We start from the raw sequence: 12606 nt of genomic DNA on the forward strand, positions 1-12606 counted from the left end.
AGGTAGCGGCTGCCGTAATTAGGGTAAATGAAACCCGTTTTTTACGGCCAATAGAAATTCAATTTCACATAGTTGAGTTCTCGAACGTTGAAAGGATTTCTTTTTTGTAGACGACAAACGTTAGTGTGCCCTTTTTTCGGGCTTTATGAGAAACCAGGCGCCTCCATCGCGCTCTATCATACACATTTTATGGAGTAATTAATCGGGTCCACATTAGCGTCATCTTGTGATGTGTTTGCTTTTTTGGTGTGTTTTTTTTTTTAGAATGATCATCACCGTGATGACGTTGAAATGGATATTTTACGCCAACGACATCCATTAATGGCGCGCGAGCATATTCATCGGGCCGCTTTGCCAACCTTAAATATTCATGAAGCCGCCAGTTGGTTTGGCAACCCGGGAAAAATACAGTGGAACCTCAACACTAATTATTAATTTCGTGATGCATTCAAATTTGCCATCAATTGCCTCATTTCCCTCCATTTCAGCTGGTGCATTCGAAACAGGAACTCATTTTCGGTTTTCCTCTCTGAACCCAACAGTCAGCGATCGATGCCACGGAGGTCACACTGGACGGGAAGTGAAGTGAAAAACAGCGCAGTCCATCACGATCCGTAGTAATTTTTTAAAGCAGCAAACCCGTCACGAAAAAACTATCACATCTCGCACCGTCATCGGCCACCGGTTCGCTCGCTGCCCGCCCTTAATCTAAGACCCAACGATGGACTACATCAAAGAGCTCGACATTCGACTCGACAAGGAGTACTACTACGCGGGCGAAGTGCTCTCCGGGCGGGTAATAATGCACACGACGGAAAATTTCAAGCTAAAGTGTAAGTATCCCCTAAGTGCACGGACATGTCTAGGGGTGGCTTCCCTCAGGGGAGCGACCGCCCAAACCCACAGCCCCCACCGGTGGCCTTAATAATACCGAGCGCCACTAGGTTACTCCCTGGGTTCAGTTGACGTGACGATGACTTGCTGGAAACCCCGTGGGAAGCGGTTGAACAAACTCCTGACGGGAGCTCACCCCGTAACGGGCGAGACACTTGAGCGGAACGGCGCACTGGGAAATGTCACGTATATGACACGTCTTAACTTTTGCACAAATTGTGTTACTTTCCCTGAACAATCGATCATGAAAGGTTCGCAAGGGTCGCCTTCTGGACTTCGTGAGAAAATTACATTCGTCACCTTAATACAGCAGACATTCGAATCTAGAAAGCCGTTTGTCGTTAAGAATTACGGAATCAGCATTTTGCAGCCTAAGGAACAAATGTAAACACCAAGACCGCTCGAATGTGGCCTACCGGTTTCTCCACGACTGAAATCCACCCTACGTGATAATGCTGACAAGGATCAAGATGAAGAAGCGAGAATTCGCATCCCGAACCGAAATCCGTTCGGTAAACCTTTCCCGAACCCAATTCACCTTCCACCCAACCCGGTCGCGGGTCGTGTGCAATCTCGGCCCACCCCGGACATCTGACATATGTTCGCACGACAAAACTAGACCAAAGTCTGAGAGCCTTGTCTTCTGCCGTTCTGAATCTTTCACCCGATTTCCCCGATAGAACACCATCCCACGTCAACTTTGGTGGTAATTTTATCATGGACAAATTTAAACAAGGCTGCCGGTTGGGCAGCATGATGCATGAGGCCTTTTTTCGGGGGAGTGTAGGAAACCCTCTTCCACAACGACACAAATGCCATCCCTCCAGGGCGATGGCAGTCGGTTGTCCCGTGGCTCGTGGTTAACCCGACCTTGTCTTCGCACGCAAACAAGGCGGCCCTTGCGAGGCTGGTCTTGTACTAATCGTAAGTTTAGCCGCTCGGAACACCTTCTCGGGAGTCGGCAAGTGACAGAAGGGACACACATACGACGGCCACCCAAGACGGTAATATCTATGCCAAAGGGTCGGTTGGAATTCCCACGTCTCGGAACGGCTGGGAGTGACAATGGGGGCCCCTAACATGCGCTCAGCCATGTTCGTACACCGAAGTATCAAACAGGCCTTCTGAGCAGGCATGCTGTTGCTGTTTCGGCTTGACTGAGAATAATGATGAGCGACCAGAGCACACGTGATAGTAAGGTTCGCTAGAGGGGTTTATTCTTTTCATTTACTTCTTTATTTGTGTAGCAGGTTTATGTTGGTTGTTTAACTAAAATAAATAATTCATTGCTTTTCCTTCTTCGTTATTTATCGGTCAGTTGAGAAAGTGAGTTTCTAACAAAAACAATCACGTTATCTTTGGAAGAAACAAAATATTTTCACTTATGGTTTCCCTCAGTGTCACTAACCGACACAATGTCGGCTACTATACACATTGAACATCTTATGGTCCAGGTAAAGCAAGCACTGACGGCCCAGATACTGACGGCACAGAGAGCACAACCCTGTGCTGTAAAAAGCAAACATACGTTCGTGTTTGTAGAAAATTTTCCCATTACTTCCCATTACATCGCGCATGTTTGTTGGGCAGAATGTGTACGAACGATCGTTCCTTCTACCGATCGGGCGCGGAGGAGAACGTAAGCCGCGGTCTTCCCGGTTATGCTGCACCCTAATGCTCCCCTAACATAACAACACCCTTCGCTATCTCTCTTCACAGCCATCCGGTTGCAGCTGCGGGGCAAAGCTCACGTCGAGTGGAAGGTGTTTGTATCCGGAGACAAAAGAACGGTAATTACGTCCCTCACCAACTGGCACCCAATCCCTGCCCCTGTCACGTGTCCCCGCTGTGTGTCGAACGTACCTTTGTCTACCTTTTTTATGTCCCACTTTCGACAGACCCATCCCAAAAGTCCTTCCGCGACATCGCAAGCGAGCGAGTTTGTGGCCAAGTTTTTGCCAATGCTAAACGGTAAACAACTTCGGCGCACTGTGGCGTTTATGTTTCCCTGCCCCACCAACCACCCTCCGCCAGGAAAACGAACGAAACAATTGCGAATTGCGAGAGCGTTTTTCTCGTCGAACCATAAATCAGATACGCTGGGGGTGTGTTGTTTTTGAGTTCAACGTTAAAACATACTCTTACCACCGAAGCTCGGGATGAACACGTCGAACGCGACGCACAAGTAATCTGTGTCTGCTGCTTGTGTTTTGGGTTGGGCTTTACAAGACCGATTCTTCACCGATGTCTGGCTTCGGGCGTGTTTCGTTTCGGGAAGATTTGATTTACTTTCGGCGCACACTCTTTGTCCGTTCGTTAACTATTGGCAGGGATTGGCAATGACATTCAATGTGATCGAACATTGGGAAACATTTGGAGCTCTGGTTCCAGTTTTGTCTTGTACATCCAAAAAGGAATTATTGGAAACTTGCTACCCCAATACCGCAATCATAAATAAAAATGGCCCGGACCGGAAAATCTTGTTAGATACGACAGCAGTGCCGACCGGAAACCGTTTGTAAGTGTCCCTTACCGCGTAAGGCGCTTACGTTTTTGGGTAAAGTTTAATGTGACCTGTGCCCGACCCGAAAGTTGCTCGCGCCTTCTGGGTGGTTCTGGGCGAACGGCCAAATTAATGACAGTTCCGGAAGAGTAGTTTTGGAAAGTGCCCAAACTTCAAATTACCCACAAGCCGTAGTTGTATAGTTTTGAGGCTAAAGCGGTGAAATTGAGGGAGCAAATTGTCGCGCGAAAGCATCGAAAACCATTACATTACGGGCCCATTTGTATGCAGGGTGGAGATAATTTCTTGCTCTTGAATGAGAATCGTTGCGTGTAAGTAAAAAGCGGCCATTACGGCCACATGCTGCACAGTCACGTAATTCCGCCTCCCGCGGGGCATTCTCAATTTATCTTTAACCATTATACTGTTTCATACTCCAACGAGAAACTTTTCCAAACACTTCACACTAATCGAAGTATACGCTGTCGTTTTTTTGACCATAATTAAGCGAAATAAAAAAAGATATATTCTGTTTACCTAAAGTGCTATTTCAAACCACTTTGAGACACAATATTTTATTGGGGTCCCTTTGAGGATATTCCTTTCATCAGTGAAACTCCATACCATCACTTCGCCGCTCATTTGCGAAGAAATGATGTGAAAAATGTGATGTCGAAAACCCGCAACGCGCAGTAATTTTTGGTTTCCTTTAAAACCTTGAAATTGTACAATGTTGAAACATCTAAAAGCCCGTTATTCGTCGGCCGTGAGTCAGCGCCATTGAGCGGCTGCCCGTTGATAGATCAGTTTTATGCGAATGCCGATGTTGGTGCCAACACTGTTCAAACACTACACTTGCTTCACCGCTCGAAGGATCATAGCGAAGCGATTGAGTAAGTGGCCAGCGTTGTTTGAATGTAGACATTCATTCCGAAAGCTGCTCACTCATCAGCTAATCCAAGCTCCGTCCGGTTCCCACAGCGCTGGTGGCCCTTGGCTCCGAGGTCCGAGGGCCTTGTGAAATGCGCATTATGCTAACGTGCCCAAGCGATAGTCGTTGGATCGGGCCGGTTTGCTCTGGGCTTATGGTGCTTCCGGTTCTTTTGTTCGTCTTTTTTCTGACCGAGCACGGTTGTCATGAGCATCATGATCCGTCCCGCATCACGACCAAACGATTTGCATTTTTTGTGAGATTTGCATACTTATTATAAATTGGAAATCCTTTTTTTTGGGGCAACCAAAAAGTGGAACGTTAGTCAAAGGCAAAATGTTGTTGGAAAATAGATGCAGATAAATGGGGCGGATGACCAGCTGCTGGAACTGCGATCAATTTTGTTTACAGGAAAACTTTTCATTTTTGCTATATTTTGTAACTTTCGGCACACTCCTTTTCTTTTTTAAACAGTAAAATGTTAGCATGTTGAACAAAGTGTAAAATCTGAACAGAGAAAGTACGCGCCCCGGTTAATTCTGTCCGTTCTGTTTGCCTCTTAAACCGTCAAAGCGTCGTTTCGATTATCGTTTATCATCTCGTGAAAAACTGTTATGCCAGACAAGCCGAGTGCCGGAAATTGGGCTTGGGTCTTCCGTTCTCAGCACCCGGCCACCAGTCGATCCCCCACAGCCATCCCAACATCTGACGCACCGCGTTTGGTCCATCTTTTTCACAAAAAATGTTAAAAAACAAACAAAATGTAGGTTAAGGACGACCAAGTCTACATCGATGAGCGGGCCGTGATCTGGGGCGAGCGGGCCGGCGACGGTCTGGACATGAGCGTCCCGGTACTGGTACGTGGCCAGCATCAGTTCCCGTTCCGGTTCAACATTCCCGAAACCAACCTACCCTGTAGCTTCGAGTCACGTGCCTGTTACATCCGTTATTTCGTCAAGGTAAGAGCATCACCGGGCCATAGGTGGGAATTTTCAGAAGGGTCGTCCTTTGTTATCACCATAATCCGCAACCCTGAGCAACGACAGATTGACGATGTGCGTAGAGGACACCCGTTCTGTGGCACTGGCCGCCGATGATGCCGGGAATGAAGAGGGTTTAGTAGATTGGAGAAAGTCATGAAAAAGGATTGAAAATTGATTCCCACCATTTCCACCAGCCAGTCGCGCAGCCCAGCCATCAGACTGACAGCCACAGACAAGGTGCACAAGCGACACTCCGGCGCCGACGTACGCCCTTTCCCATTACCTTGGCAACCGGGACGTAATATAGGGTAAATTAACATGAAAACTCACTCACATCCGGTGCATGGCGCCACCTGCGCATCGCCAGCCACCCAAACACTTGGTCCCACGCGCCACACAGAGCCTGTGCTGCTACATGCCGTCGAATAACAATGCTAATAAAAACGCTTTACCATGGTCGTGTCCTTAGAGGAGGATTGCGCTGGGAGTTGAAGGGCGGGGCCGGGCCGATTTACGTTGGCCCTGCCGACAATTGAAACATCCCATCAGCTCATCCCACTGGCCAACCTCGCAATCGATCGAGGACACTTCTCGTCGCTTAGGGAAAAAGGGCATGGCTCACCGGCTACGACTATCGAGTCCTGCGGTTTAGCTCGCTCCATTTTGACATGTGCCAGTGCAAAGTTTGCGCTGTGTCCGAAAGCATCAAGCATACGCCTCCTGCGATAACGTGACACATTTTCACGATTCGCAGCATCCGCGAGAGTATAAAACATTCATTCTCTTCCCTCCTTTGCTCGAGTCGGATTTGTGGAAGATGGAGTACCTTAGGCCCTTGGTTGCTGAGGTTTCGCACGTTTTCTCGCAACCGTTCCTTCGAGAAAACTTTGCATGAGCCAGCATGGTTTTCGATTGTTCGCGCAGCGAGCAAAAAAATCCAATCACCAGACCATTTTGGTGTGTGCCATTTTTGTGATTGATTTACAATTCGTTCGCGCGGCCACCTTCATCGCAGCACAGCAAGATTTATGCTCGCGCCGCAAAGTCGCCAGCTGGTGCCAAGCGGTCGATGAAGCGATTTTTGGGCCACAAGAAAAAGCAAGGAAGCCATTTTGAGCACCGGTTCTAGGACTGAGTGGCCATAATGATGTCGACATGTTGGCACTGAAGTGTGCCATAGTCAAGTGTGCCGCAATGGATAATTCATTACCAACAGAAAGTTACTTTCTATCGATCGCCGTGTTCGAAGGGTTACCTGTAACGAGACGAAGGGTTACCGAGTGCAGTAACGACGTGACGACATCACTTTACAGTGGACAATAATTTCACACGTCATCCTGACGCGATCGATTCGGTCCGACACAACGTAACACTTCTGCCCTCAACCTGGGAAGTCCTTTTGGTCGGGGATAATTTGTCACAACCAGATCCGTCGATCCGTTAATTTTCGTCCGAAAAAGAGCGTTTCGCGGAACTGATGCAATATTCATCGAGCCTCGGAAGCGCCCGGTTACTTCGAACTTCCAGGGTAATGTCGGAACATTTTGTTGAGTAACTGTGACTTTGTAAATATCACGCCATCCGGTTGGCTAGTGGAGCTCTTTCCCAAGCGTTCCGCCGCCGGATCTGAAATGTCCGGTGTTCTCAACAACTCGGTGACAAGTCGAACTTTTTTCCGCAACTGTTGACCAGCTGCGATAACACAAAGTATGCCCTACAGACCGTACCTTACTCATCTGGTAACATTCTATGCTGACACATTTCAGGCAAACCCCCCGAATGCAGCATAAAGGGCGGGTGAATAAATAGTTCAGCAAGCATATTAATGAATGTTGACAAACATGATTTTGAAGTTTAGTTTAATTAAGTATTACAAGTTTCGAGCCTTTTGGAAAAGTTCGAACACTATTTGCCAACTGGGCTGTAACTATTTTCGAAAGTCTCCTATAAAAAGCCACACTATTTTCATAATGTGATGCGATATGACAAAAACAATAAGAATTCAGTGCATAGATGTAGGACATGAATTGATAGGACTGATAGGTGACGAAAATGGAACACATTAGCAAAAATAATGCGCAACATGAAATTTTTTAAATACATCTAAACCTTTTAACGACCCACCTACTCGTCCTGGTCAGCTTGACCTCTAGCATCGTTTACCCACTTGCTCACGCTCCTTCTCTTTCTGTTTCCTTTAACAAACACACCACCCGAACTCTGGTGTGGGTGGCCTCGGTCCGGTTTAGGTTACGATTGACATACCGTACGCTTCGCCACCACAAGGAATCAAGTACTTCACCATCATCGGACCACACATAGACTGCATGGACGAGCAATATCTGGTAAGTGCGGCGGTCCGGTGGGCGGTCTCCAGTGACTTTGCCACTGAGTGAGTAGATTATTATTGGCCCGCAAAATTAAGCCCACTCAGGAGCAGCACCAGCACTGACCGAACGGAAGGACCCACACCGGTTCATTTGATTAGTGTCGGTGGCGGAGAAACAGTATTTCTAAGGGGTTGCCGACTCCTGATTGCCTCAACTTGATCGCTTTACTTGCAGAAACCGGTGTCGGGGCAGGACAAGAAGGTGCGGTGCTGCCTTTGCTGCGCCAAGGGTCCCGTCACGCTGAGGTAAGTTCGTCCAGCTATTTGGTTTTTCGGTGTTCTGCTTTTCTTCTGGACTCGAGAGGTCTGACCTTTCCAGGCCTTGGGGTTAAATTATGAGTTTCCGGTTGCACCGTGGCCCGTTCGCTACCACTTCCGTGAGTGTCGAGATAAATGATTCCATTCAGCGGCTGCAAATTGAGTTTGCCCAATTTTGACATCACAACCAATTCATTTTGCCATCGCGCAAATGCGCCAGGTACCATGGGAGACATTTTAAATTGCGTTTTTGGGAACAAAACGCTTCCTGAATGGGCCGCAAATGGAAGCATGTTCGAAACGTGCTCGATTACAGCACAGAACTTATACGACTACAAACGTGGCGGTAGCAACGGTAGGTGCTGCGGAGTCACACAAAGCTCAATTAAGCCAATTGATCTCTAGCCCTGTCGCTTTCATACACTGTTCGAGTCGCAATCCAGTAAATTGATGTGACATTAGAGCCACCTGTTTCCGAGTGTGATTTGAGTGAAAATTGAACGACCGCTCGGGAAAAGCATTTCCATTACATATCTGCACTAGGCTCTTATGGTGTGGGACCACGCGAGTAGTCTGGGGTTCTTCGGATGGTGCCAATGGTTTGCCACAGTGGGATTTGCATCTCGTCGGCGTTGTGTCGGAGATATCCGGAACCAACCAACCTAACCTACCAGGGCTGCCCGTGGATAATGTTGTGCACCTGTTTCCACAGCTGTTCCCTCGACCGAACCGCCTTCTGCTGCGGCGAGACGCTGAAGCTGAAATCAATAATCGACAATCAGGGCGAGGAAGCGGTCAAGCTGAAGGTACGCCTGCTGCAGGACTGCGAGTTCTTCGTCGAGCGGGGCGTTCTGGGCGTTACGAAGGAGGTGCAGCACCTGGTGGTGGAGTACAAGGGTGAAACGGTGGTCCCGAACGAGCGGCAGGATACGTGCGCGAGTCTTCGCATCCCGACCGTGCCGACCACCATGATGGGCGTTTGCCGATTGGCACAGATCTACTACACACTCGTGGTAAGTGCAGTGCCAAGTGATTCTCCTCAAACCGCAGCTAACGCCGTCATTCGCACAGGTGCATGGGCCACCGTACCCGAGTCTAATGACCCTTATGCAGTGCAGAAGCCTACAGTGTAGAGCGTCGGGGAGGTTCCGGGTTAAAAGCTTACAGGCTCGATGATGGCCCACTCTGTCCGGGAGTGACCGTGGTGTGCGTAATAGGAGGAGTGCCATCCCCGGTGCCATTGCGGTTAGTGCAGCTGAATGCGTCACAAATTATGCTTTTAAGGACCACGGCCAAGCAGCGGTTGTTTGGCTGGCAGTTGTTACGGGGCCGCTTCTTCCAAATCATATCTAGCATCGTCTGTGCACTCCGAATTTTTTATAACGGTTTTTGATTTCTTCAAAACTGCAATTTATTCAAACTTTACATCGGCAGACATTTGTTATTGTGCACAGTTAGTCCTACTCTACGATCTCTTTTCTTGTCTTTCAAAACAGAGATTATGTTGATACTTGGTTTCTATTATGGATACCTCGTATTTGGTTTTCGCTGTTTAATTGTTTCCTTTGCAAAGAAAGTGTCCATTCAATTATTCTTTTCCTATTATTATTTTTTAATCTTAGAGGAACGGACTGAACCTTATTTATAGCTGTTATTGTTTGTTTGATAGAAATGATCATTTAAAATTGTGAGTCGGTTATTCTGTACACTATTTATCCTTTTATCGTGAACTCTGCGTGGATCGAGTCGCTAAATACGTTGTTTGAAATTAGTAAAACAACACACGCATTAGGTCCGCAGTGCGCGAGGAACCGGTGCAAATCCGTGGCATTGAAACTGCGCCATTGCGCGAAAAAAGCATACTTCCCCAAACCCCGAAAACCGCTCGAAAAACCAATTAAACCCGTTCCTCGTTCCTCGTGCGGAAATGACCGACAGATGCGGTCGGCAAATAATAGCTGACGAAAAGGATCTAGGACCAAACACCAAAGGGTCCCCGGTCCCGGTGCCGCTGCTCATCGGCAAAGGATCAATTAATTGCACATGGGATTAGGTCCAGGGCCAATACGCTCCGTGCTTACTACATAATCTATACCCAAGTTTACCCCAACCGACTCCCTCCCTCTTTCTCTCTCCCGCTCTCTTTGTGGGCCCCCGCGGATGGCTGCAATAACACCAGCGAACCACTTTCGATAATGTTGAAAACAAATCCACCGCAAGCTCTGCTGGGCGTCACATCCGGTTCCGCCCAGCCCCGCTGTTGCAACGGTTTGTCTAATTTACTCGCCTCCGGTTTGCTATCCTTTTCCTCACCGCCTACACCAGGCCTGCCTGGAGTTCGATAAATCGGGCGATGATTTGCAGATTAACTTCCCCATCACGATCGGCACGGTACCGTTCCGAATACCGAACAGCAATTTGCAGCCCCACATCGGATACGGTGAGTAGTAGTGGCTCGAGTTGCATAAGACCAGACCTGTGCAATCTGCACCCCGGTGACAAGCAGGTCGATAGCGTCCTTTATTCCTGCCCTTATCCGTTTTATCGTTTCCTTTTATCGTCCGTTTCACCGCGCTCCGGGGTTCTTGTGGCTCAGCTTGGTTCGTAAGATGCTGCGAAGGCGAAGTGAAGCCTCGTGGCTGAATGCAACACAAATCGGCCATGTAACAAGCGATGACGGTGTAAGCGTTGCCGGAAGTAGCCGGAAGTCTGGCGCTGGCAGCCAGTTGCAGCGAACGTGGAAATCTTAAAATAATTCACTTTCGAGATTGGAAAAGTTTCACAAGACGAAGCAATTTGCGCACAGCCGCAAGGAAAACGTACCGAGAAATGCATGTTTGTAGGGTAACCGGGAAAAAATATGTTTTCATTTCTATTTTAATCGCTTCTTAAAACAGTCAAATTTACCTTTCGGTTCCTTTCGACCAACGAAACGGTGTTAGGTGAACAATAAAAAACTAAGATCCAAAGTTTAGAAACAGCTGAGATAATATTCCCCACAAATTTGAAAGCAAAACGAAACATCGTCGGTTCTTAGCAGTATCCCCGATATTCTTGTGGAAGATACTGCTGTGCTTCGTTTCCTTATCATTGAGTGATGTGATCACACTTGCCTGAAAAGATTCTATTTTAATGCCCATAAACCGTTTACCAACAGCAGATCCTGTACCGTTCATTCAATCTGTTCCGTTTCGGGAAGATGATGGCGTCCCGTGTGCGATTACTTTAAACGACCCAAAACCCTACGCCATAAAGGAAAAAGGGTTCACATCCTGCTCGTCCTCGTCCTATGCTGAAATCTTGACCCTTCGGACGGGGACTGAGAGAAGAGGTTTTTGTTAGCTTTACGACCGTTACGTCCTTTTTTGTCCAAAATCCAAAGGAAACGTTACCGCTCTCCATCACGTGGATATCACGCGGATCGAGACCCTGTGCATTGGTTGGGGCAAAGAAACATGTCTTCATCGGAATGACCCGCCCGATCGATTGTCCGTTTCTTAAAGAACATGTTTTCATTCGCAGATGTGGCCATTGACCACGTTGAAGGCGGCATCTACATCGGTCCAGAGTTTTTGCTCGGTGAGGTGTACGACGGGTGTAACGTGAGCGACAACGAGCACCGGGACGTGGCTCCCCTGTTCCGACCCGTCTACCTGAACGTGGTCCGCAGCTCGCAGCAAATATCGGCCAAAGCGGTGGAACGTAACAACCGGCGGCAGTCGGCATCGGCCGCGCTCGGTGGCAGTCAAATGGCCGCCGACAGTGGCGCCGGGGCGAGTAGCAGCTCCGGTGGTGCAAACGGAAGCAGCGGAGAGCCACTTCAACGCTTCCGGAAGTAGATCCGGAACCACGTCACCCGCGCGAAGTCGTTGAGTCAGATCGGTCGAGTTATTTGTCCCTACGATAAGAGGACCTTTTCCAAAGCACCGTTCCCGACACTTCGCGTTGAATGTTGACAGTGTTTGTGCGTGTGTGTGTATGTGTCCGTGGCAGAGCTTTAAATTGTAATGTTTAATACACGTGCAGAAGATTGTGAAGGAGCTCGACCTAGGCAACTGTTTTTAGGACTTTTTACGCGCCTCTCTCTCTCTCTCACTTTGTCTATCTCTCTGGCGTTGTTTGGTGTGTGTTATTTATGATATTGACCCCTGGTTCTGTTAACTCGGGTCCTGTGCGTACCCTCGAAACGGGTTGCTCGTAGTGGCCAGTGTCTTACCAAGACAGTCCGCGGTCTGCCGTATGATTCGGCTAAGGTTTCATGGAGTTCTAGATCGCAACCCACTCTCGCAAGCAAGCGACAGTAAAGTGAAAGAAACAATAGCACAAACTTTACCCTCATATTTTTGTTTCCTTTCATGTCACGATCGTCGATCGAATCGGTAAACTATAATCTAGTTAACGGCCAGTGGGTAGTACAAAGCAACCCCAAGAGATACATTGTTTAAGATGGTTCGTAATAAAGTTTATAGGAAATAAAATATTACTCTTTCTTCGAAGGAAGAGCCCCGAAAAGAATAAAACAATAGACATGTTTTTTTGGACATATTTGATGACAACCACACCAGCCCTCGCATTCCTTGGACGCACTACTTACGTATGTTAGTTATTCGAATCGATCCGAAACCGAAATAAAATACGGCCATTTTCT

The 12606-nt window shown here is 48.0% G+C and overlaps 1 protein-coding gene across 1 annotated transcript; it reads left to right on the forward strand.

The window, feature by feature from the left end:
• The first annotated feature begins 721 nt into the window (after positions 1-721).
• LOC128270897 (arrestin domain-containing protein 3-like) lies at positions 722-11797 on the forward strand. Its single transcript, XM_053008322.1, has 8 exons — positions 722-833; positions 2614-2684; positions 5096-5287; positions 7561-7656; positions 7876-7946; positions 8671-8971; positions 10284-10398; positions 11481-11797. The coding sequence occupies exons 1-8, from the start codon at positions 722-724 to the stop codon at positions 11795-11797; spliced, it is 1275 nt and encodes a 424-aa protein (XP_052864282.1).
• Positions 11798-12606: the final 809 nt, after the last annotated feature.

This window comes from Anopheles cruzii, chromosome 3 (genome assembly GCF_943734635.1).
Source record: "Anopheles cruzii chromosome 3, idAnoCruzAS_RS32_06, whole genome shotgun sequence".
Classification (NCBI taxonomy): domain Eukaryota; kingdom Metazoa; phylum Arthropoda; class Insecta; order Diptera; family Culicidae; genus Anopheles; species Anopheles cruzii.

Bases quoted from the DNA above. Each gene is read 5' to 3' on its own strand.
- LOC128270897 (XM_053008322.1), top strand. From the start codon at position 722: ATGGACTACATCAAAGAGCTCGACATTCGACTCGACAAGGAGTACTAC. The intron at 7,657-7,875 runs GTAAGTGCGGCG...CTTTACTTGCAG, and splicing joins GCATGGACGAGCAATATCTG to AAACCGGTGTCGGGGCAGGA. The intron at 8,972-10,283 runs GTAAGTGCAGTG...CGCCTACACCAG, and splicing joins AGATCTACTACACACTCGTG to GCCTGCCTGGAGTTCGATAA.